At 40.3% G+C, this 23,177-nt stretch overlaps 1 protein-coding gene and 2 long non-coding RNA genes across 4 annotated transcripts; 2 read left to right on the top strand and 1 right to left on the bottom strand.

Moving 5' to 3' along the window:
* Positions 1 to 287: 287 nt before the first annotated feature.
* LOC144901064 (uncharacterized) lies at positions 288 to 8,397 on the top strand. The gene is made up of 3 exons (XR_013629251.1): positions 288 to 405; positions 4,122 to 4,226; positions 8,211 to 8,397. It is a non-coding gene; the product is annotated as an uncharacterized LOC144901064 (long non-coding RNA).
* Positions 6,791 to 21,727, bottom strand: tbx5a (T-box transcription factor 5a). 2 transcript variants are annotated; one of them, XM_058064337.2, is made up of 9 exons: positions 21,434 to 21,727; positions 21,027 to 21,194; positions 20,679 to 20,773; positions 19,841 to 19,960; positions 19,373 to 19,520; positions 13,386 to 13,538; positions 9,614 to 9,705; positions 8,194 to 8,426; positions 6,791 to 7,852 (listed from the first exon to the last, which is right to left on the bottom strand). In XM_058064337.2, exons 2-9 carry the CDS (start codon positions 21,171 to 21,173, stop codon positions 7,254 to 7,256), a joined length of 1,587 nt encoding a protein of 528 aa, XP_057920320.2. In that variant the 5' UTR covers positions 21,174 to 21,194; positions 21,434 to 21,727; the 3' UTR covers positions 6,791 to 7,253. The 2 variants fall into 2 exon arrangements, with proteins under 2 accessions (XP_057920320.2, XP_057920321.2); XM_058064338.2 differs by lacking the exon at positions 21,434 to 21,727 and having other exon boundaries at positions 21,027 to 21,232.
* LOC144901065 (uncharacterized) lies at positions 10,606 to 21,734 on the top strand. Its single transcript, XR_013629252.1, has 3 exons — positions 10,606 to 10,927; positions 21,040 to 21,296; positions 21,559 to 21,734. It is a non-coding gene; the product is annotated as an uncharacterized LOC144901065 (long non-coding RNA).
* Positions 21,735 to 23,177: the final 1,443 nt, after the last annotated feature.

The following is a 23,177-nucleotide window of genomic DNA, read 5'->3' as shown; positions in this document are numbered from 1 at the left end:
GAGGACCCAGCCACCCTATGGAGGACACTTCTTTTGACATCTTGTACCCATGATCTTCTCCTTTCGGTCACCACCCAAAGCTCATGACCAATAAGTGAGGGTAGTGTTAGATAAAGTTAAATATGTGCCGTGTGAGGGCGGGCTAAGCTAGCTAAAACGTCATCTGACTTGAAGTGCCTCGGATTTGCTCTTGCACCCGTGTAGAAGACGAGTCCCCGAGCTGTGTATCATTCTTCTTAGTACATTAGACCAGGGGTCCCCAACCGCGCCGGTCTGTGGCACATTTTCTACCGGGCCGCACAGAAATAATAAATAATTTATTAACGACTCACTGTCTCCCATCTCACCTAGATTGGACCATCTCATCTCAACGAAACAAGCTCAGGCCTCCCACTGATTCAGCGGGTGAGTTATATTTTCCTGCACTTAACATTTGCTTTTAGCCCCGTTGTGTTATTTTATATTTGCTGTATTTTTCTGCCACACATTCCCGGTCCGTGAAAAAAAGACCCAAATCCCACCGGTTTGTGGTGCAAAAAAGGTTGGGTACCCCTGCATTAGACTGTTGAATTTGAGTTATCGTTTCCCAGACATTTTTGGAATCGTTAAATATGACGAACCAAACGACTACAAAAACTTTTAGTAGGAACGTAGATCGACCAGTAAGTTGAGAGTTTAGCAATAGATTAGCAAATCATGTACTACTACACCCGTCTTGATTATATGACCACATATGCAATTAACCTAGATTATCTGTATAAATATGTTGCTTTTTCTTAGTACAGCGCCATACGACGACATTATTTACAGCTTTCGTCATGACAACGCTGCCTAAGACGCATGCATGAAAAGTCATCTTACTGTTCCCTAATGTGATGGCCCCATACTGCTGCCTCCAGACATATTGACTCTTTATCTTGGCACGCTCTCTATAAAGGTACACTCGGGTCACGCGGCCTTGTTGCACCCTGCCCCCGGGTCCAGTTCCTCTCTGCAAGAGAGGTATTGATTTTGCTGCGGTGACAGAACTCCCCCCGTGGAGTCTTCCTCGAGAGCAGTGCTGCTGCGCTGGCAGTCTAAAATTTGTATTGTGGGACGTCCTCGTACAAAGGCTGCTGTTTGACAATCATAGTGGACATCACGCTGCGGGAAAGATTTACTAATTTTACCGATGAAAGCTAGAAACATCATTGCCTGTACAACAAAGATAGTACACAATTTATGATGGCAACAGTTTGAGCCTGAAACACATTTTTCCTATTGGAAATGTTGTTTTGGAATACAGAACAGATTGTGTTGGACTTTGAAGGCTCCAGTGTGCTCCATGTACGTGGGGGCTTGGGAAGTCATCGCTGAGTTCTTCCCATGGCCCAAGCAGGTAGAGATGTTTAAACTGAAAGAAACCAGCATCCTTTTAGATCTGACACAAGCCAAAATGTGTTCCATATGTAGAGACGTCTAACCAGGTGGACGGGAGATTGGAATAGTCGTTTTCTCTCTGGCTCTGTACCCACTTGGTTTTGTACCTGTAATTCCCACAGACTGGGCCAGGAATGGATGGAGCCTGGCGAGGGTGTCTTATCAGCTCTAAGAGACAGCTGGAGGCCATTTTCCATCCGGGCCCAGCTTTGACATTGAAATACTTATCCTGCTAAGGCTGCCCGGGAGTATTAGGGTGGATGGGATTTCTGCAGCGTTCACCGTTTATTCATATTTGATATTATTATATTTTTATGCCATAAACTCAGGAACAGAATCTGTCAAAAATGCTGTCAGTCTGCAGCTGATGAATTGAATGAATTGAATTGGACGGGATTGGTACGGAACGATTTTTCAAGCAAGCTAGCTTGGCTTACGCTGTCATAATTTAACTTTCCTGCATGTACGTTCCCATAAATTACTGAGAAATTGATTTGGCCTCCATTCACACTTGGCTTCTCAATATTCTCTTACTACATCACTGGTATCATTTTCTTGAAGCAAACTGGCTTCCAGTCTCTGCTCTGTTCTAGCTATCTCCCTTCGGGGGAGTTTTTCCTTGCCTTTGTCGCCAAAGTGCTTGTTGTGTGATTTTACTTTACAGCTTAGAAGTGTTAACAGGCTGATATTTCCCAGCATGAACCGTTTACATTTAGTTATTCTTGCTCTTCATTTTCCTGATCATAACGTTTCATTTAATGAGAATGTGTTATTGTATAGACCAGGGTTCAGGATTCAGGTGGCAGCCCACAATGGATGGAATCAGACCGTCTCGCCAGCTCAATTCAGTTTTGGGAGAGACAAACAACAGAGCACTCTTGTCATAAAAAGAATCTTTGACGTTTTTTCCCTTATGTTTTTGCAGCAGATACATTAAATCCACAGAGCAGTCCAATGTGCAGTAGCACTGACAGTACAGACAAGATTAAAAAGAATACAAATGTGAAAGCTAAGGACAGAGACTATCTTCACAAATCCTTCTTCATTTTTGTGGTTCTCACCCTATCAACACTGAACCATCCCCGTCTGATTCTCCTGGAAATCCCTCACCCCCGTCCAACCCCCCCTCCATCCCGGAGGACTCTGGCCAGGAGTGGTGCTGAAAGACTGAACGTGAGAGATGGAAAGGTCTTTGCTTCCATTTCAGCGCTCCCGTCCCGAAGCTGGTGTCTGCCAGCTGGTGAGGCAGGGGGCGTCGGCCCCTGTACAGATGCAGCCGTCCCATCACGTTGATGCATGTCTTTGTTGATATGGCCAGCGTCTTTACACGAAGCAGAAAAACGCTTTATCTGATGGAGTGCGCCATTCCAGACCGACTGCAAAGCCATTGGACCACAATCCCCAAGCCCAGGAATCAAACCCACACCACGGGAAATAGGCCAAATAAGTGTTTCGGACTTTATTGTATCTATCAGCCAGAGCAGTATTAGCATTTGCCTGCTTGTGTACTGGCTAGACGCTCTGCTGATTGAAGCCTGACTTTAAACGTCTCTATTACAAAACGTTTTATTTACCTCTTTAAGCTGAAACAGAACATTCTGTCGAGAAGGCAAAACATGCAACACTCTAACAATGGAAGCAGATGTTTTTTGGACGAGATGGATCTGATTCTTTTGAAAAAAAAAAAAAAAAGCTCTTTGTGCCGGGAGCTCATCCATCTGCGGTGATCCGTGTTTCAGTACATCTTAATAACGTAATCCCCCCCTCCCTCGTTTTTCTAGCCCCAGGAATGCTCTTGTTCTTGCAGTCTTCTACTTTGTCATATGGGGGGCACCCACTCTTTGACTTGTTTCGTGGCCCTGACTCATCATTTCTTTGAACCAATTTCACTTCAAACCAAGCTAGCTAGCCAACCAAAAGAAACATTCGTAATTGGAATGCTAACACTTTAGTTCAAATAAGGATTGTCACATGTTTTAGAATTGCACAATTCAACATGTCCAAAAAGTTGTAGGTCGACTTCAGCGGTTCTGAATCCCTTTCAGTGTCTCTGCAGTTGCTGATAATTCTTTCATATCCTCTGTTTAAATATTCCATAATCGATAAATCAATCATAGGAATACATTATGACTAGGGATGTCCGATATTGGCTTATTTGCCCAAAACCGATATTGTCCAACTCTTAATTTCTGATACAAGCCGATGATGTAGCAAAATTGCCACATACATCCTTCAATTTTTCTGTATTCTTGCTGAAAAAGTGACCCGTTATTCAGGGAGACAGTGTTTATTTGTTCAATGGTTTCTATGAAGGCTGGACTCTCATTGTCCAAATAAACCAGCAATGTACCTGGGTGCAGTTCCATCCATCTTTTCAGGCTTTTCATTTATTCTACAACCATTAGTTTCCTTCTGGCATATCACCAGACTTTCAACTGCTGACCATGATAACTGAAGCCGTGGCCAAAGGTTCCAAGTCCTCCCTTTGAAAAGATGACCCGTTCTTTAAATGTTTAAAGAGCTTATTGCATCATCGCTCCTCGCCCACACATGCATGTTTGGGGTGTCGATGGTGGTGGTGGTGGGGGGGGTGCTTGATGCACCCGGGCTGGGAGTGCTAATACATCATGTGTTTAAGCAGTGGAGGGGAGGTGGAGGTTGTTCAGGGTTAATGACCGGCTCTTTCTGTCTTTCTCTCTTAGTGGGTCGAGCTGGCGGCTCTCGGCAGAGGATAAGACCGGCGGTGTCGGGGGCATCTGGAGCGCAAGGGGTCACGTCGCTCACTTCAAAGGAGGCTAAGAGTCTAGGTCAGTGTGTTTTTGGCCATGGGGGTGCCGGCAGAGAGCAGAGGGGTTGTTGGAGGGATTGAGAACAGGATCATGAGGAGTAAAAGAGATGAAGAGGCCCGAGTGATGGTGGGAGACAGTGGAAGACAAATAGGAGAGAGAGGGGTCAAAAGATGGGGGAAGGGAGATGGATGGTGAAATTGGAAGTTACGTTTTTTTTTTTAATATAAGTCTCTTAAGTCCCTCTTAAAACCTGCGTTGACCACTGCCTGAAACGTGTATGCAGCAGGACTGTTCCAAGACGCCGCTTCATGTTCAAAGACTAGATAGGACAGCTCTCATCGGAGGGGATGATGCAAGATCCAAAGCATTTCACTCTTTTTTTCTTGTGCAAAACAACATTTAAGATACAGTGGAGCAAACGTTTTCCAGAGAACTCCAACAGCGTTCTGAAGTAGCAGACAAAAATCGAGGATATAATATTCAAAATTTATTGGAGGTTTTCTGGTATATACAGGCATATTTACAAAGACATCCTCGTGTGCGCAAAAATCAATACATACTGAATCTCCTGTTCCAAAATTACAATGACAAAAAAAACGGGCAATAAAAAATGGAACCATCTATCTTTAATACAAACAAGGTGATAGCTGACAAATAAATACTATTGACAAATAACATTCTACCAACGATAAGCACTTGTCCACCCGTGGTGCCCTGCTGTCCTTACAAAATCATTTATGGAGTTCGGTGAGAGAAGTGCCAGTTGGGAACACAGTTGGGAACAACCCGCAACACAGTAATGGTCTCAACTAATTTATTGGACTAAACCTGCCTTTCTGTATACTGCAGTTTGTTATTAATTGCTGGATTGCAATGTCAAACCTGGACACCGGGATGGAGTCTCTCTGTTAGCCTGGACCCTGGTTCAAAATCGTCGGTATTTGATGGCACAGTCTTCCCTGATCTTGTGTGTGTTTTCCACTAGTATTTCCAGGTTAAGTTTGGTTTGGTCAGTGGCGTCATTAGGCCTATTTTAGGGGGTTTCAGCCCCCCTAAACTCTGACAAAATAGGGCAAAAGCAGGCTAATAAGCAAGCCGATAAGCAGGCTAATACTAGCCTACTACTACTAGTAGTATTAGTAGTAATAATCAGAAGAAGAATAATGATGATAGTAATAATAATAGGCTAATTAATAATATAATAATGATTATTATATCATTGATCACTGTCCACTGGACAGAATGGTTGCAGAGCTTGAGCAGCGGTTTTGCAGTGTAGATTGTGTGTACTTGTGTACATTTAATGGTGGCCTAAAACAATTGAGTATCTCTACTAAATCTGTCCGAAAGTGGGAAAGTTATATCCCGGTTCTTGTTCCTTATTTGTTTTTTTGATTTTTTTTTTAATGTCTACTACATTCATTCATATTCTGTGCATCTCCAGGGGGCTACCCCCCCCCCCTCCCCCCGTCCTCAGAACCTAGTGACGCCCCTGGGTTTGGTTAAGGCATGTTAATTGGAGACTCTACTGTAAATGTCAGTTTAAATGGCTGTGTGTCGATACGTGCCCTGTGATTGACTGGCTGCCAGTACAAGCTGCACCCTGCCTCTCATCCAGACGTCAGCTGGGGATAGCCTCTGGCTCAAGCCCAAAATCCATCCAAACAAATTTGCTGAGGTCGTCCTTTGCCGTAATTCAGTGGTTATTTTCTGTCATGCCCCAAGTGGAGGACAGAAATGTTTTTGCACCCTCCGATTTGAAATACTATTGAGAAACTGATCAAATCCATAGATTTATCTGTACAGTTCAGACTGAATTTGAAACCGAAACCAGCATTGGCGTGTATTCAAGAGTCAAATTGCATTCGGAGTACAAATTCATACATGTTGGCTGGTCCGCCCCGACAGTTCACCGCACCCACCAGAGAGGGTCTGCCCGACAAAAAACATTTGTAGTGCCCCCTTTGGGTTGTGCTCAAAATGCTTGGATAGGCATGCTAGCATACATGCAGTACAGATATCATCAGATAGAATTAGACAAATGGTCAGTGAATCACGGACAACTAGACATTTTAGTTATTGGCGACCATGTTTTTTTTTTCATTCATTCATTCATTCTCTACCGCTTATCCTCACGAGGGTCGCGGGGGGTGCTGTAGCCTATCCCAGCTGTCTTGGGGCGAGAGGCGGGGTACACCCTGGACTGGTCACAGGGCGCCATGTTTTTCAACCAAGCCAAAATTTGATCGACATGTGCTTGACCATCTCCTAATCACCAAACGCCCTAAAGTTACGGCGCCACTGTGTGGTGTATTTGTCAGAAATATGACAGGCCAACACAGGAGGGGTATCAGTGTCTTCGTGCATGAACTGCATGCTTTGCACTCATGCTTCATTTTGTCAACCGTGGGATAAAACTGAGCCAATGTAAATTGGGGGCAATCATTTATCTAAAAAAAATTGTCTCAATGGTGATTCAGCTAACAACCCCAAAAGTTAGAGGCCATTTTGGAGTTTTGGAGAGTGTACTGAGATGTGGGAGAAATTTGAAGTCAATCCGACTTTTTGGGGGTCACCCTCAATTTTCTGTATTTGTCACCATAATAATAACCAGGCAACACAGGACGGGGTGCACGTTTTCACACACTTAGATTGTTTTGTATCCAGCGGCTGAGGAGTAGAAGAGTTAGCTTAAACAAAGATATGCTGGAATTGGGTGGGATAGTTCACCGTAGAAACCCCATTCGCTTCTGAAGTTTCACCACAAAGGAAGTTGGCAGCTTTGAAAAGAAACTGAGAACCTGGATTCATGGAACACATAAGGAAAGTCCCTCAAGACATGAATATAAAAAGCAATTTGTACAATGCCACTTTCAACATGGCGACCTTTTTTGGAGTCTTTTTGGAGTCACTTATAAGTGCAGAGAATGCCGCCATCCTATGATCACTGAAATGTACAAATATTAATAGAAACTAAAAATCCTGCTGTTTGTTTTGGCAAGTTCTCTTGACTTCCTTTCCTAAGTGGACCCTTTAAATGCTCCCCTAGCTGTTGTCGTTCCACTCTGGCATGATGCTGACACTATGTACCGTGTGGTACTGATGTGGCGATAGCGTGCGCGGGATGCCGTGAGCGTACAGATACTCGTTCCCCTGCAGGCCAGCCGTCGGCGACTGGATTCCAGCGCCAGGACTGCACTGGCGGCCCAAAGTCTGGTGCGTCATGGAACTCTGATACATGGCTGCATGGTGACCGTCACCCAGCTGGGGCGAGGCATGGCTCCCCACCCCGCCGAGTCTGGACACCAGAGAGCCTGACGTGAAGTGAGCCGAGAAGTGCTGGTAGGGCAGTCGCTCCATGGGCTGCATGGTGGTCACCGAGCAGCTCCCGTAGGGCGACACTCCGGCCCAGGTGTTGCAGCTGATGTCCTCCAAGCTGGGAACGGTTTCGGAACCCTGCGAGGCGGCGGCGTACATGCAGGCCTGTCGTTGGCTGGACTCGTTTCTGTAGGGGCCGGCGCCCAGGCCCAGGCTCTGTGCGTAACCCACCGGGCGGTAGTAATGGTCGTCCTCGCTGGACGAGCTCTCCAGGTAGGATTTTTTGTAGCTGTGCTCACCCGAGTGGCAGTCGTCCTCCACTGCAGCTGGAATCACAAACACGAATGTCAAAAATTACCTCAAATAACATCAGTTTTGCGTCTTATATGCAGCTAATGTGTACCCATGGGTACACAAAATAAACACAAGTTAGCATAAAATGTTACATTAGTAATCAACTAATTAGTTGGGAACCCACAAATAACCTCTATGGTACTTCATTCAAGAGTATTATAAAAATAGTATGCTCAAAAGTACAATAAATCTAAATTTAGCATATGAGTGTTTTCGTGCATTATTATAGACCCGCTTTGTCGACATAACATGGAGAGACTTTTGCCTCTTCTAAGCTTCCAAGACATATTTGTCTCTTTACACTCTCCTGTACCTTTCCTCTTGATGCAGTGGTACTCCTGGCCGTGCTCATGGGGCAGCGGATACGAGCCAGACTGGGGAAGCATGTCCTGCGAGGTGCTCGTCACACCGTTATCACACTGGGAGTACTGGGAACTCAGGGCGCTCGGGGTGGCCAGGCCCTGGACTTCGCCGCTGAAGGGACTCTGGCTGGAGCCCACCCTTTGACGCACGGTACTTCGAGGTACGACTGGGTAGTCCTTAGTGCTACACAAAAACACATGGCATTGTCAGTGCTGAATATTCAACGTTAGAAAGTGTTTGTTATGCAAAAAAAGTTTTCCTACGGTATGGAAGGATGAAGTACTGCAAATAATCCAACTCCAGTGTTACTTAGAGTCCACTTTATATCGAATTTACCACTAAATTTACATGTGACACATGTAACTAAGCTTTGAGAAATTAGCATTTTTATTTTTATGTCGCATTAACATATCAATGATACATGTTGAAGTTTTTACTGCAACTGCAAGTCATGTTGCCGGCTACAGTGTCCATGTTAAAAAAAAAAAAAATTTGGAAATGACCGTTGGGGTGGATTAAGATACTTTCCGGGCATTATATTACACATGCTGTTATAGTACTTCATGTGAGCGTTTTAGATCTAAATGCACAGCCTCCATCACTCATTCAATCATTTTGTGACCCCCTTTCAAGTGTCAAGCTCCCTGACTGATTGTGTGGTCTGGAGCCTGATCAAACCTTGAGTTGAAATAGAGATGAAAAGCATTTCCAATCAAATGTTCTGCTTCCCTTTCATGCTAGTGTTGTGTTATGTTAAAAAAAAAAACCCATACTGCAATCTGGCCCCTGAATTCACACATTATTTTCTACAGATCTGGACTCATTTTTTTCTGTGGGTCTGTACAAATGTTATGCAAAGGGGTGCACCGCCCCTCTGATTTTTTTCATTGGCTGACCCATAATGTCTGTATTAGCTGAAGCAGGGAGGGACGGGCCTTAAGTTACAAAACCAGATTTTAGCCTTTGAAATGGTGTTTTGCACACACTCCATCTTTCATGCTGGCTGAATAATATTCAAATATGGACTCTTGTGTCTATATACACATTCTCGCACAAGTTTAAGCATTGCATCTTAATGCTCACGGAAGCAAGTCGGATGTTGGTAATCACACTGACGTACTGTTTCATTTGACATCTAAAGAAGTTGCAGATGAATGAAGGTGATGGATGGGTCATAAAATGTTAAATCTAATGCAAATTCAAACAAAACATCTGATAACAATGCTTAGTTTTGTTTGACATAGTGAACCACAATAATATACATATTTTATAATACAGTATGATACTCATTGACTATGGCATTCATTATGACATGATTGTGTAGGTGTACCTAATATATTGGCCTGTGTATCAGAATATAAGACACCCACCTTTGCATTCTGGACATGCGATGGAGTTCCATATCATCACTTCCCCGAAAGCCTTTAGCAAATGGGTTGTTCTCAATTTTAAGTTGGGTTATCTAAAAACAAAAAAAGCAAATAAATGCTTATTTAATCAATTTTTAATGCAATTTACTCATTAATAAATAAGTTACAATAAATGATCTCTTCACATCATGACTATATTTCCTATGTCTGACGGATCGGTGCGTTGTTTTTGGCTGATTTGATTTGATAGAAATTCCCTCCAAAGGTTGAAGACCATCCCTGTGGTGTCGGGTCGGTGGTTTCTACCAGATAATTAACAGTTTCCACTTTTTCCTGACCAGACTGGAGGTTTGTCTGTACGGTGGCTGACACCTTCACCAAACCTCGTAAAACAAACAAAAACAAAACAAAACAAAAAACTCCCCTGTCGCTTTTTCAGCTTAGAATTGACATTGGATACAACAATATCTATGACAGACTTTATGTTACAAAAATGAAATGCTTGTAGTGTAATGCAACAATATCATTGTGGTTTGTAATTACTGTCAAACAATTGAGAGGTGTTTCTGACATTTTGGTAACTTATCTAACCACTTGAGAGGCCCTCAGTATGGATGCAGTGCAGTTCTACACCACTAAAAACCACAATAGGGAATAAGGGAAAGAAATGCGACACTGGAAAAACTTCATTAAATACATCCCGAAAAAAGAAAAATTATAATATATTTATTTATATTACACTATGAGTAGTATTAACTTAATAATGCAGGTAATTGCATGAACTTATTCTTTTTTAATTAATTTCAATACATTTTCTGCTTTTATTAGTTAACAAAAAAAAACACTTAGAAGAAAAATGATAAAATGACTTTGATAACTTCATTTTCCACCTTGACTGAATTTCTGAGGTTTGTATGTTACTCAGCTGTTCTTGTTGCATTGCCTTGGTAACTTTTGTTACATCTTTTTTCTCGTTCCCTAACAGAAAGTCCACCAAGAAGTAGCTATCCGTTGCCTGGTTGTCTGGCTTTGGGGACCTTATAGGACATTTCTATGGAGTTCATTGTAAGTACTTTAACCCATATACCATGTTAATGCACACCTATAAATTGATTCTGGAAGACGGGAGTGAAACAAACTCATTGGCGTGGAGTTACCCCAGTGGAGCAGAGAAGAAGCGAAGGCGAGTGGAAAAAACAAACAGTTTTTATCAAAACTATCCAAGTCCCGATGACAGCAGCGCCGCTACTATCAGTGCCAGCTGAGGGAAATGCAGTAGATGAAGCTGAGAGGGACGCTTTTCATCACAAAGATGTGAGTATTAAAGCGGTAAACTATGTTAAATGTCGCTTACTGTTAACTTATAAATTACAGTAAAAGCACCAGGAGGATTTCAAGTACTTTATATGACATTTTTCTCATATTCATACTTGATATAAGATGATAAACATTTCAAATTAGAAATATTTAATGATATCCTTCATGGGACAACGCTGAAGAAATGACACTACAATGGAAAGTTTGTATGACCCCTCAACACACATCCACAAAATAGCAGGTTGTAAATATTTGTATATACTTATGTTAAACCGCACATATACGTAGTTTTTCTCCCCGGGGTCCTGTTAGTCTTTGGTGTTAGAAGGTCTAAGGTGTGAATGGGGCGCAGGTTTGTTACTTTTGGTGTTATTGCTCTCACACTTTTTCTGTAATACTCATGACAGAAAGTTCAACATGGCACTTTAATGAAGAATTGCTGCTCATGCTCGGTTCTGGGCTATAAGACTTTTCACGTATACGTTTTAGAAGCATAAATTGTATTTGTGTAAGTTACAGATGTTTATTAAATTTAGCACTTGTTCCATTATATAAAAGGATAATTCTGTTTAATTCAATTTTACACTCATGTCCATTTAAAAGTAAATGGCAACAGTTATGCCAATTTATTACATTTTATTTAAAAATCATTTTCAAGTAATGGGATCAACTTCATTTTTAAGAGCAATACACAATAACAAAAAGTTGTCATAGTGACTGAAATGTCCAAATATTAAGTCCATTCATGCAAGTTAACAGAATATAGATAATTCTTCCAACTCATTTTTTAAAGATGTTGACATGACTTAAAAATATTGATGCAAATTGCTGCGTTTTTGTTGTTGAGGCAGTGTATTATTTATATATATTATATATAATACTTTGTATTATTATTTAAGGGTGGCTTTAAAAATAGTTATTTCATTCCCTAAATATTAAATAATATATATATAATATAACAATATACGTAACTAATAAATATCAACTTACTTAACTTAATAAATATTAGCTTACAAATATTGATGCAAATTGCTGTGTTTTTGTTGTTGAGGCAGTGTATTATTTTTAAGAGTCATTTCATTCCCTAAATATTAAATAATCTGCATAAACGCACCTCATTGTTTGGGATATGTAATATTTTGTCCAAATAAACCAAAACAATGTATAGATGAAGACAAACATCAAAGCCCGATACATATTTTACAAGAGTTATCTGCCATATTTTTCCAGATGCTGCACTCTCTGGTCACAAAAGTTCCTTGTTTAGTAATAAGGAATCCAACTTTGACCCCCCACCACCCCCCCCTTTTTAAAACAAGCTGGAAAATGGGGAGTTTTTTTAATTACATCTGCATGCTTGTGAGCACTTTCATTAGCTGTGAAGCTTGCAGGTGAAGTGGACACATGGCAGCCTGCACCACATGACTCATTACTATTAGTGCTGTGGCAGATGTTGTTGGCCTGTGTGATTATTAGACTTGGGTATCAGAATACTCACCCTTGGGGGAGGGAAAAAATAGCCGTGGGGGTTACAGTCTGCATGAGCCCCCCCCCCCACCACCACCATCTCACCATCGGTCCAATAACATCTTAGAAAAATAATGAATGGGTTCTACCGAATGCTGCTTCCTGTTCCCGGAGAAGTAAGACGGTTGCTGATTGGCTGCAGAGACGTTATGAGCCCCACAGTAAAAACACACGCGGCCACGTGTTCAAATGAGCTATAACAGACGCTGTTTACGCATATTTGTGCATTTTTTTTCCCTCCGCATGCACATATTTGAGCAAGGTACATAAATAGGCACTGGGCTGCACGCAATCCGTCAAAAAAAAAACTCATGCAGTTATTTAAACTCTTAATAATGTAAATACACCATAAAATATTATCGCATGCAAAATAGCAACTAGATATTTTATATATATGACTGATGCTGCACAATTCTAAAATACTTCATTCACAGGCCAGCTTGCATTTTCATATATGTAGGCATTTTCCGAATAATAATTAAAAAAAATACTAATTTAAATTACTAAATTAATAAAAAAAAATATTGGATTCTTGTTGATTTCTTTCAGCCAAGCAAATAATAAATCACTAAATGATATAATAATCATTAGAAGAAATAAAAGCTTATTATTATCCTTATTATTTTTCCGTGTGCTGATTTCTTCCAGTGACTTCTTAAAGGAACTCAGTTGCAACAAACCGCAACTTAAAAAAAAATTCTAAAGTGAAAAAAAAAACGTCAAGGAAATGGCAAATTATTAATCGAGAACCCCAAAAATTATTTTCGGTTTTTTTCACTTGTTGGTGAATTCTTTTGCATAATAGATGAGTGGGTCAGGTCGAAGCCATTTCCCATATATCCCGTTTTCTTTAATTCAAAATACGCTTGCCTTCCTTACAACAACAACAAAAAAAAGCCCCCCAAAAAGCGAGTACGGTCGGGCTCACCTTGTGGTTCTGGTAGGACGTCACGGCAATGAAGGCCGTTTCGGGGAAGACGTGGGTGCAGAAGGCCGTGTTCTTGGAGCCGAAGCCGTTGTTCTCGTCCGCTTTGACGATGTGGATCCTGGGCTGGTACTTGTGCATGGAGTTCAAGATGATCTGGGGAACCAGAAGCGACGTTCAATTAAAAAAAAAACGCTTTGCACGTTTAAAGATGTGGAAAATGCGAATAGTAGTTTGATCTACAATACATGTATTGTATATGCCTAGAATCACATACAAAAATACTAATATTAATTCAGTAGAAAGTGCTGAGATAAATCGAGTCGGTCATTTAAAGCATAAACCAAGTGGATTGAATCATTAACTTATGTAACTATTTACTAAATTAATATATAAGCTTCCATAAGATTTTCTCACTTTAAACAAAATAAACAACAACTGGAAGTTTAATTTGGTTTAGTACCAAAATATCAGATCCTTAATTTGATGTCAAAAGTAATAAACATATATCATTTTTATTTAAAAAAATGTTCCATAGTTTTTTAACTGTGACTCTATAAACACACATGGACATCTTTCTTACAGTGTCAATACAACCGAGCATTATTACCTTAGCTATAGAATATAGAATATAGGACTATAGAAGATTGCAAGGGTGGAGCTAAATATGTCTCTTTTGACCAATTAATTTTTTTTCTGCTGTCATTTGAAAGTAAAACATTACAGAATTAACGGTGTTGAAAAATAACAAAATAATAAATAAAATAAATAATAAATAATTAAATAAATCAATTAAATAATAAATAAATAAAAACAACATTTTCTAGTGCACTTCAAGTGGCAAGAGCCAATGCCAGCTGGCCTTCCCATAAAAAAAAAATATGATGGCTCTCACGGAAATACATTTAAAAATATGTGGCTTTCACGCATGCCTCTCTTAGCCAAAAAGGTTCCCGACCCCTGTGTGTGTAGTATGCGTATAACCAATTGATGTGTGGCCAAGCTGTGACCCAGGTGCTATTTGCGTAGCCCGCAGTTTGTGTTGTACTTTTATGCCAAAAAACACAAAAGATTATAAATACAGCAATTTGTAGCAACTCCTTAAACACCAAAACTGAGCTCTGCTATATTAGCTGGTTTTCCTTTTGAACATATTTGACATATATTGGACTGCTTTTAGCTTGCGTTTCGCATGTTGAGCAACCAAAGTGGGTCCTGGATGCTTATTTGCAGTGGAAAAAGTTGACACCATGCATTAGATGGTGCAGACATACCTAATGAGGTGACCAGTGAATAGCAATGCAAGGTCTATATAAATACATATTTCCCATTCTGTAAATGACTAAATCTACACTGAACATATTTTTTGCATTTACACACATGCAGTGTGCGCATATAGGAGAAGTTGCAGGGTGTAGGCCTTGCTGTGTGTTTATATTGGAGTGGCAAAGTTGGGACTCTGATGTGGGTTGGACTGGAAGCAAAAAAGGCAGAAGTCATCCCTCATTATCATTAAGTACCAGGGGAGTCAAAGTGGGAGGGGACCTGGAATGGTGTACCAGGGCCCCAAGCATTGGGAGGGAAGCCCTGCATGGGTTTTTGTAAAGTTGTAAAAGCTAACATTAATCTTTTTTCAATACATTCTCCTTTCTTCTGTTGTTTATAGATTGGTTATAGAGTTGTAACAATGACACCTTCTCTTCTGCTTTTTTTTAATCCAGTACAGAGTGGGGGCTGGGATGGGGGTGGTCCATCAGACGGCCTGTGTATGAGCGCCCAGAAGTTGGTGCTACGCCCCTTAGCTACTATCATTGGTATCAAGAGCAGAGGCCTCTGGGTCTGAACCCACGGTGGGTGGTCCTGTGGAAACACACCCCGCTTCCGTGTACACTGAACTGGACACAAGGAAGCCACACTTAGCGGACCGTGCTATTTTCCCGGGGGGTGAAATGTGCATTTAGCAGTGACGTCTAAATCCATGCAGCGTTCTGGTGGATGGTGGACTTGTTGCGGTTTTGGTTTGTGCCAAATATCTTTGCAAACCTCACATTAGCAGAATGCATGCACAGGAAGAGGGCTTTGAGAGCTTGGAATTAGGAAGCAGGTTAAATATATCAGCGCTTTTTTTAAAGCGACAGTACGCACAAACCTATAAATGTAGTCTGGTTGTTCATTTATTTTTATGCTGGGTGGTAATAATGACGACGGTTTCATGTCTTATTGATGGAGCAGCTGGAACACTAATGTTATTATTTCTTATTGACTCATGTGTTCCCTATAGTGGGTAAAGAAATCAACACTTGGCGCTAGACAATGCTAAATCAAGGTATTTGAACTTATATAGTTTTGTTGTATTAACTGTTAAATGAGATTATACTTCACTCTCAGTCCATTATTCTTAGATTTGTCATTGTTGTGTCTTTCTGAAGAAGGCCTAAAATGGCCTGAAGGATAGACTTCATGGTGCCACCTGTTGCCAGGCGGTCACCTTCAAAGTTAATTACACTTGCCAACCATCGGGGGAGCTCTACAGCAAATGATCTGGAAAGTTCAGCACTTAAGATGCAGCCTGCACGCATCTTGGCGTGATGTTTTTTCTGTCCATGGTTGCTAACTTCATTGCCCAAAGTACATGGCTGCCGCTCACAAATGTCCAGTTTGTGCCCTTTGCCTGAAACTACTGCAGCATGAAATGCAATCAAGTCCAACTATAGAAATGAATAATGGAGCACTATTATATCCGTCTATGCCCTCCATGGTTCAGTCGGCCCCAAAGACAGGCTTGTGGGGTCATGTGGTGTCTGGGCCGTGCAGATGCTGGAGGGTCATGACTGCTTGTGTGTCAGTGAAAGGCAGGTACAAAAACAAGCCCTTGAGATAACAGATAGGCCCGAATACCAGCGGGAGTGAAAGGGGGGCAGGGAGAGGCTTAGAAAAGGGGTATGTTTTTATATTTAAATATTAAAAAAATCAAGATGTTTCCTGAGAAGCTTATGTGTGGTCCATTTTTACAATTAAAGCCATAAAAGAATGTTTGGATGAGAGGATGAGAGGACGCCATGCAGGCCTCTGGTCATCGTCACTTAGCACAAAAGGCAAAAAGAAAGAGGCCGGGAGAGGCGACATGCTTGTGGGAATCACTTTGGAGTTACATAAGGAAAGTTTTAGGCCAGGTTTGGCAGAAAGGAGACGGATCGGGAAGGTTCAAATGAGTTCAAAAACAACATGTGGTCCAATTTAGTTTCACGAGAGAGCAAAATAGACTTGAATGGTATTTCCTAGTATTTACCTCCACTTGTAGTTAGCTTGCTGGTATCTGGTATTGATTTGGTAGTCAATCTGACGAATTGATATGTTTTTCAGTCACATTAATTATGATCGCTAAAGCGTTGACAACAGATTTGGATTAAATTTGGTGTGAAATCATAATATAGTGTAACTGAATATGGATTTATATAAATGTGTTGAGAGCCTATTTGGATTCAATATGGTGTGAAACTGACTTTAATATTTCCATATAGTTTAACTGAATATGGATTGAGTTTTGATCATGATCTCTGGAAAGTGTTGAGAGCAGATTTGGATTCACTCTGGTGTGAAAATGACTGATCCACATTTGATTTACATGATTTTCCATATAATCTAGCTGAATACATTTGCTCATCAAGGTTTTTAAATCATGATATGGGTTTATATAAATGTCTTGAGAGCCTATTTGGATTCAATTTGGTGTGAAACTGAGTTATAATATTTCCATATAGTTTAACTGAATATGGATTGAGTTTTGATCATGATGTCTGGAAAGTGTTGAGAGCGGATTTGGATTCACTCTGGTGTGAAAATGACTGATCCACATTTGATTTACATGATTTTCCATATAATCTAGCTGAATACATTCGCTCATCAAGGTTTTTAAATCATGATATGGGTTTATATAAACGAGTTGAGAGCATATTTGGATTCAATTTGGTGTGAAACTGACAAATTGATTAACTTTTGATGACATTATTTCCATATGCAACACAATGGTTTTTTTCTTTAAAAAAATTCATGATGTGCATTCATATTGGACATTTGAGATAAGATTTGGATTCAGTTTGGTGTGAAAGTGATTAATTCATCAACTTTTGATTGACATTATTTCTATCTAATGCAACAAAATATGTTTGGTTATGTTTTTTTTAAATCCCGATCTGGATTTATAGCAAAAGTATTGAGAGGAGATTTGGATTCAAATTAGTATGAGACTGATTTAGTTGCCATTATTTTGTATATACTGTAACTGTTGGTTTTGATTGTGATCTGGATTCATATCCAAAATGTTGAGAGCAGATCTGGGTTAAATTTGGTGTGAAACAGACTCACTGCTCCACCATGGTTTACACAATCAGGATCTGGATTCATATTAACAAGTTTAGAGGAGATTTAGATGTGCTTCAGACTGGTATAAAAAGATTTTTTATTGATTAAAAGGGATTCGAAGATTCGTGATGATTTTTTTATGGCATACAAAGTAATTCCAGAAGGAGTGTCGGATGACAAAAATTGTCCTTTTTTGGTCACTCACAATAATAATAATAATAATAATACTAGTCATGGTTTATTTGCTTCAAACATGAACCAGTTAGATTTAAGAAACATGACGTTTACACTTTAACAATTCATCATAGCTGAAAAGTATAAAGAGTAATATTTGGCTTCGCTGATTGAGCAATATTCATGTGAATCCATGAATCCTTGTTGTATGGAAACCATAAGAAGAAGAAGCCATTGCAGTGTACATGTTGGACTACACACTGCCTCCATGACTCATTGGATTAAGATGCTAAGCCTCATTGTTTCCTTGCGGCTTTGCAATAATCCCCAATGAGATCTGTGCCACTCGCCATTGCAAAAAAAAAAAGCAAACCCTAATTGGTATCCATCTACACCATGCAACTCGCTGCTCTACAGTCATTCCAAATATTCCGTCCAGCTGCACCAACACAACCCATGGAAACATATTTCCGGCCATGCTGCATGTCGTTTATGAATCCCGGAGGCCCAAGCCAGCCATGCAGGAACCAGAAAAACAAATCTCCGTCCCCAAACATTTACAACACCGCTCACATTCCACCCGAGGTGCTACGTGGATGCATGGCAGCTCAATTTTTTTTTTGACAGAACATCAAACTTATTTGATTTTATAACGCGATCGTGGTAATGACACAAGAGCGTGACCTTTTGCTCATGGAGTTGAATCAAGTGTCAGCATTAGCCTATGGTGCAGTGGAAGCATTGCAGCTATTTGCTGTCGCCCCCATTACTGTTGTCCCCGTAATGAGTGGCTGCTAAACTTCATATAAGCTTTGATGCCGCTCATTAGCATTGGAGACACGGTGATGAAGTAAGTGTGTGTGTGTGTGTGTGTGTGTGTGTAAAAGACAGGAATTGCAGATGTTTAAGGGCCAGTTAGTTATTAGTGTGGATTAGAATAATGACTTTCTTAGGAAATGGCTAACAGGCCCACTTTTTTTTTTAAGTTTCCTCTTTCTAATGCTGGTGGACTTCAATTAAAGTCCATTTAGTGACAAAACCTGGTGATCAAGAGTTTCCACAATGTGTTAATTAGGTTTAGTTGGGGTGTGGGGGGAGTATTTAAGCCTATTAACTAATGAAGTCATCTTCTGCTTTGTTAATCAAAATGCCTTTTTTTTCTCCAAGACATTTTTCAATTTAAATTCAATATTAATTCTAAGTACTTGGAAAAATATATTATAACTCTAAATACGTTCATAGACAATTTAATGTGATCAATATATACTACAATAATATACAATAATAATTAAAAAGTGTCATCTTTATAGTGAAACAAGAACTCCATAAGGCAGTGAAGTAATAGAAACTGGAAATCTTTTTTAAATAATTAATGTGAGACCCAACATATCCATTTCCGGTTCGGATATATAGATTACTCCATAATCATAAATATATATAGCCTAGGCACCTACGTGTCCGAACGGGTCCAGGTGGTTGTTGGTCAGCTTGAGCTTCTGGAAGGAGACCAGCTGCCGCATCCAGTGCGCCCCTGTGGCGGGTGAGTCCGGGTGCACGTAGAGCCTGCCGGGCATGGCGGGCTCGGCCTTCCCGGTCACAGACCTGGGGGGGGGGGCAGAGTCACACAGTTACACATATACTGCACAGTTTTGCACAAAATATAACTTTACTGTAAATGTTTACATTGTAATTCTAACACACGTTAAAAATGGAAGGAGTTAAATAAAAATATATACATAATTAAAATAATTATCCTAAACCATAATGTAGCAGGACAGAAAAACATATTTACATTATGTTTAAATTTTGTGTGGTACATAACATATGTCAAATAATACTAATAAATAATATAATTATGTATTATTTATAATAATAAATAATAAAATAATAATAAATATGCCTAATGTGATACATATACATACCATTTATTATCAGCAAACTTGTACCGATGGTCGTCTGCAGGGACTACATCCATCAAGAGGATATATTTGGTTTTGGGATTCAGGCCAGTGACTTTCACTTTAAAACTGGGGAACATTCGCCTGTATATATATAGAGAGAGGGGTGGGGGGTAGTTAAATATCACACAGACAAATGTACCTGTGCATTATAGTACATGTATTACGGTATAACATCGCTTAATCAGGGCGAAGTAAACACGTGGAAGGGAGTCCTTAAGTACTTTACGCGCATGTGCACAAAATACAAATTAGAAATATTGGTGAATATATGATGAAAATATGGTGAAAAATACACGCCGATGAGCCACGAAGCTCTTCGCCATCATCACCATCACCGTGCGTGTTCCGCAATGTGGGGGCAACCTGTGGAGTAGAGCTTGTGCGCAACAGGTTGTCGGTAGAAAAAATTCCTGCATGGTGCAACAACACTTCACTTTTTTAAATTCATATCTTATAGCGAGTTCAATATGAATATGCCTTTATTTTTATTTTAATTTTTAACAAGCTACAGTTGCTGACAGAAAATATGAATTGTTTTAAATGCTGTTGAGGATAATAATCATAACGGCCACTTAATAAGGCACACTCGCACAGTCAAATATGATGTAATACAACAGCTACATCAACAAGTGTGCACATTCATCACAAACACACACGGACTGTCTTAGTGCCTTGCTAAAGAGGACTTTGCAGCATCACCAAAATATTCGAAACCATTGCAATCCACAATAATATGAAACACGACCATGCGTAATTGATGCCAAGCATCCCCAATGAAGCCATGGTTCTATTTCCTCACCTCCCAGCTTTGGTGATGATCATCTCGGTGCCCACCTCGTGGAATTTCACCCAGAGTTCCCTCTCGTGGAGGTACACTTTGATACCCTCCATGCCCTTCAAAATAAAACATTATACAATATTTATTTTGGACAGTAATTGAATTATTACATTAATGCATTAGCAAGATAATGCAAAAGTACCCTAAATTATGACAATATTTATGGCTTATTCAGCGTACTTTTTAAAGCACAGTATTCATTTATTACAGATGAATTGTACAGATTGTAAAATATTGTAATTCAGTTAGTTTTCCATTAAAAATCTGCTTATTTTTTTTTACTTATTTTTATCCCCATGCAATACCAACCTGCTGGATGTAGGTCGTCTGCGAGGACGGCGACTTGCCGGACGTCCCGTTGGCTTTCTCGGCTTTCCCCTCGCTGGGAACCTCTCTGGAATCAGAACCACCGGGGGAGGAGGTTTGCAGGCCAAAAGTCTCCTCCGGCTCCGCCATGACTCGAGACCCTCAGAACCGCTGCAAAGACCACCACCATCACCACCACCACCCAACAAAATGAGATGTACAGGATATGTCAGCACTTACATTGCAACCACAATAATAGTCTTATTTTGAAAGGTAAGGCACATAACGGTCCATACATGACAAGGGGGATACTTTCCCTTCTTTTATTTCTACTGTTTCACACTTAAAGATGTCTGGTTGGGATTTAAAGGATCTCTCCAATGCATAAAAACATAAATAGTGTATCTTACCCCCAAGTTATAAAAACGACGTCCTGTTGATTCCTCGCTAAAAAAAAAAAACAACCCCTCAAATAATCCAAACGAGCGTGCAGCTTCTACGAGGTATCTCCATGAACTCTTTTGTTCTCATATAGAAATACTTCCAGACAGACAGCGACTCCCGGTGGACCTTGTGCCCAGTACGAAGGCTTCGCTGCACGGCTACAAAGAGCTGCCCGGTGCCTGGTGGTGCATTTTAGGGCTGGTGGCGCTCTAGTGAGCCGGGGCGACGGGTTGCATCGAGCTGCATTGGCTGCGTTGGGCTGAGTCCCCCGGGAGAAGGTCGGTCACCTCCTTCTTTGCTTCGCTCTCCTTCCTTCGCTCTCTCTCTCCACGCTCCTCCAATGAGCGTCCAGCAGCGAGCCTGCCAAGCGGAAGTTGCATCCTCTATACGTAGACTGGGAGGGGTTAAAAGGGGGGGGATGATGCATGGCTGGAAGCAGAAATTGCAGATAGATATATAGATATGAATTTCATATGGACAGTTCATTAGGTACACCAACGACATTCAATACATCCAAAACTATGCTTTGGTGGTCTACGAGAGCATTTGTGGGGGGTGCAGGTGTACCTAATGTTGTGGCCAATGTAGCATATCTTTCTGGTAAATATTCCAAACCTTAACCGGATGTGTTCTACAAACTCCACATAATAATAATAATAATAATAATATTATTCCATCAAATGCAATGCAGTAGAGTGCAAGGGATGTCACCAACCCCCCCCCCCCCCCAGCCCTCAGGATTCTGATAAGGCTGTATCCACATTAAAACCTGATATCCACGTTTTTTTTAAGAACCCAGAGAAAAAAGGACCCACGTTTGAATCCATTGCAGTTTAGTCGACAATACTTATAAAAGTAAGGTGAATCACCACTTTTAATATCAGTTTTATTCATTTTTAAAACCTAATTACAAGGTGAACGTTAAAATAAGTAATGATATGGTAAATAGATATGGTATTCTATGTAAATGTAAAAAAAATTTGACGCATTTAATAACCAATTTTTAAAATAGTTTAAGTTTTGAATGCAAAAAAAATAGTTACTAATTTAATGTTTGGCATTTCGAAGTCAGTCTGCATTGAACTGCTTAATTTGGTGCAAAAAGTGGAATAGTTTTCTGTGTACTTGTTGAGACTTTCAGATGTCTGCGTGTTTTTGGTGGGGCGATGACATGCAAATTTATTTAGGTTCTATAAGAACACCTTAAATGTTCTCTGTGAGTCTGCTGAAGTACGTAAAGTAATCTGATTGAAGAAGTCAAAGGTTTGGAAGCATCAAAGTATTTCTTGTTATGAACAAATTCAGCGTTTTGAACAAAAATAATCGATCACTGATATGAAATGAAAACGTACAGTATATTACAATAAACGTTATTGGCTCCATAGTTGTGGGGGGAAAGTTAACTTAGTCATTCCAAGGCAGAAACTAAATAAACAACCATGCTGTATTTTATTTAATAGATGCAAAAATATTGAGAATAAATTTCGTTTTTTTACTTAAACAAAACTTCAGCCGCCTCGGTACACAAATTAAACTGTAACTTTTGTTTTCATTTGTTTTCCAACTTTTGCCGCTTTGAGCGACCGTGGCAAAAAATAACGCCGTTGAACGTCTCATGACACGTGCGCGGATTTTCTTCAAACTAACAAACACACGTCAACAAAAAGTCTAATTTAAAAGTAATTTGCTACAACATCACCCTCTACAAAA

The sequence above is a fragment of the Doryrhamphus excisus genome, linkage group LG10 (assembly GCF_037039965.1).
Source record: "Doryrhamphus excisus strain RoL-2023G ecotype Guam linkage group LG10, RoL_Dexc_Guam_v1.1, whole genome shotgun sequence".
In the NCBI taxonomy this organism is placed as follows: Eukaryota; Metazoa; Chordata; class Actinopteri; order Syngnathiformes; family Syngnathidae; genus Doryrhamphus; species Doryrhamphus excisus.
The sequence above is the reverse complement of the archived record's forward strand: the minus strand, read 5'-3'. Positions and strand labels throughout refer to the sequence as shown.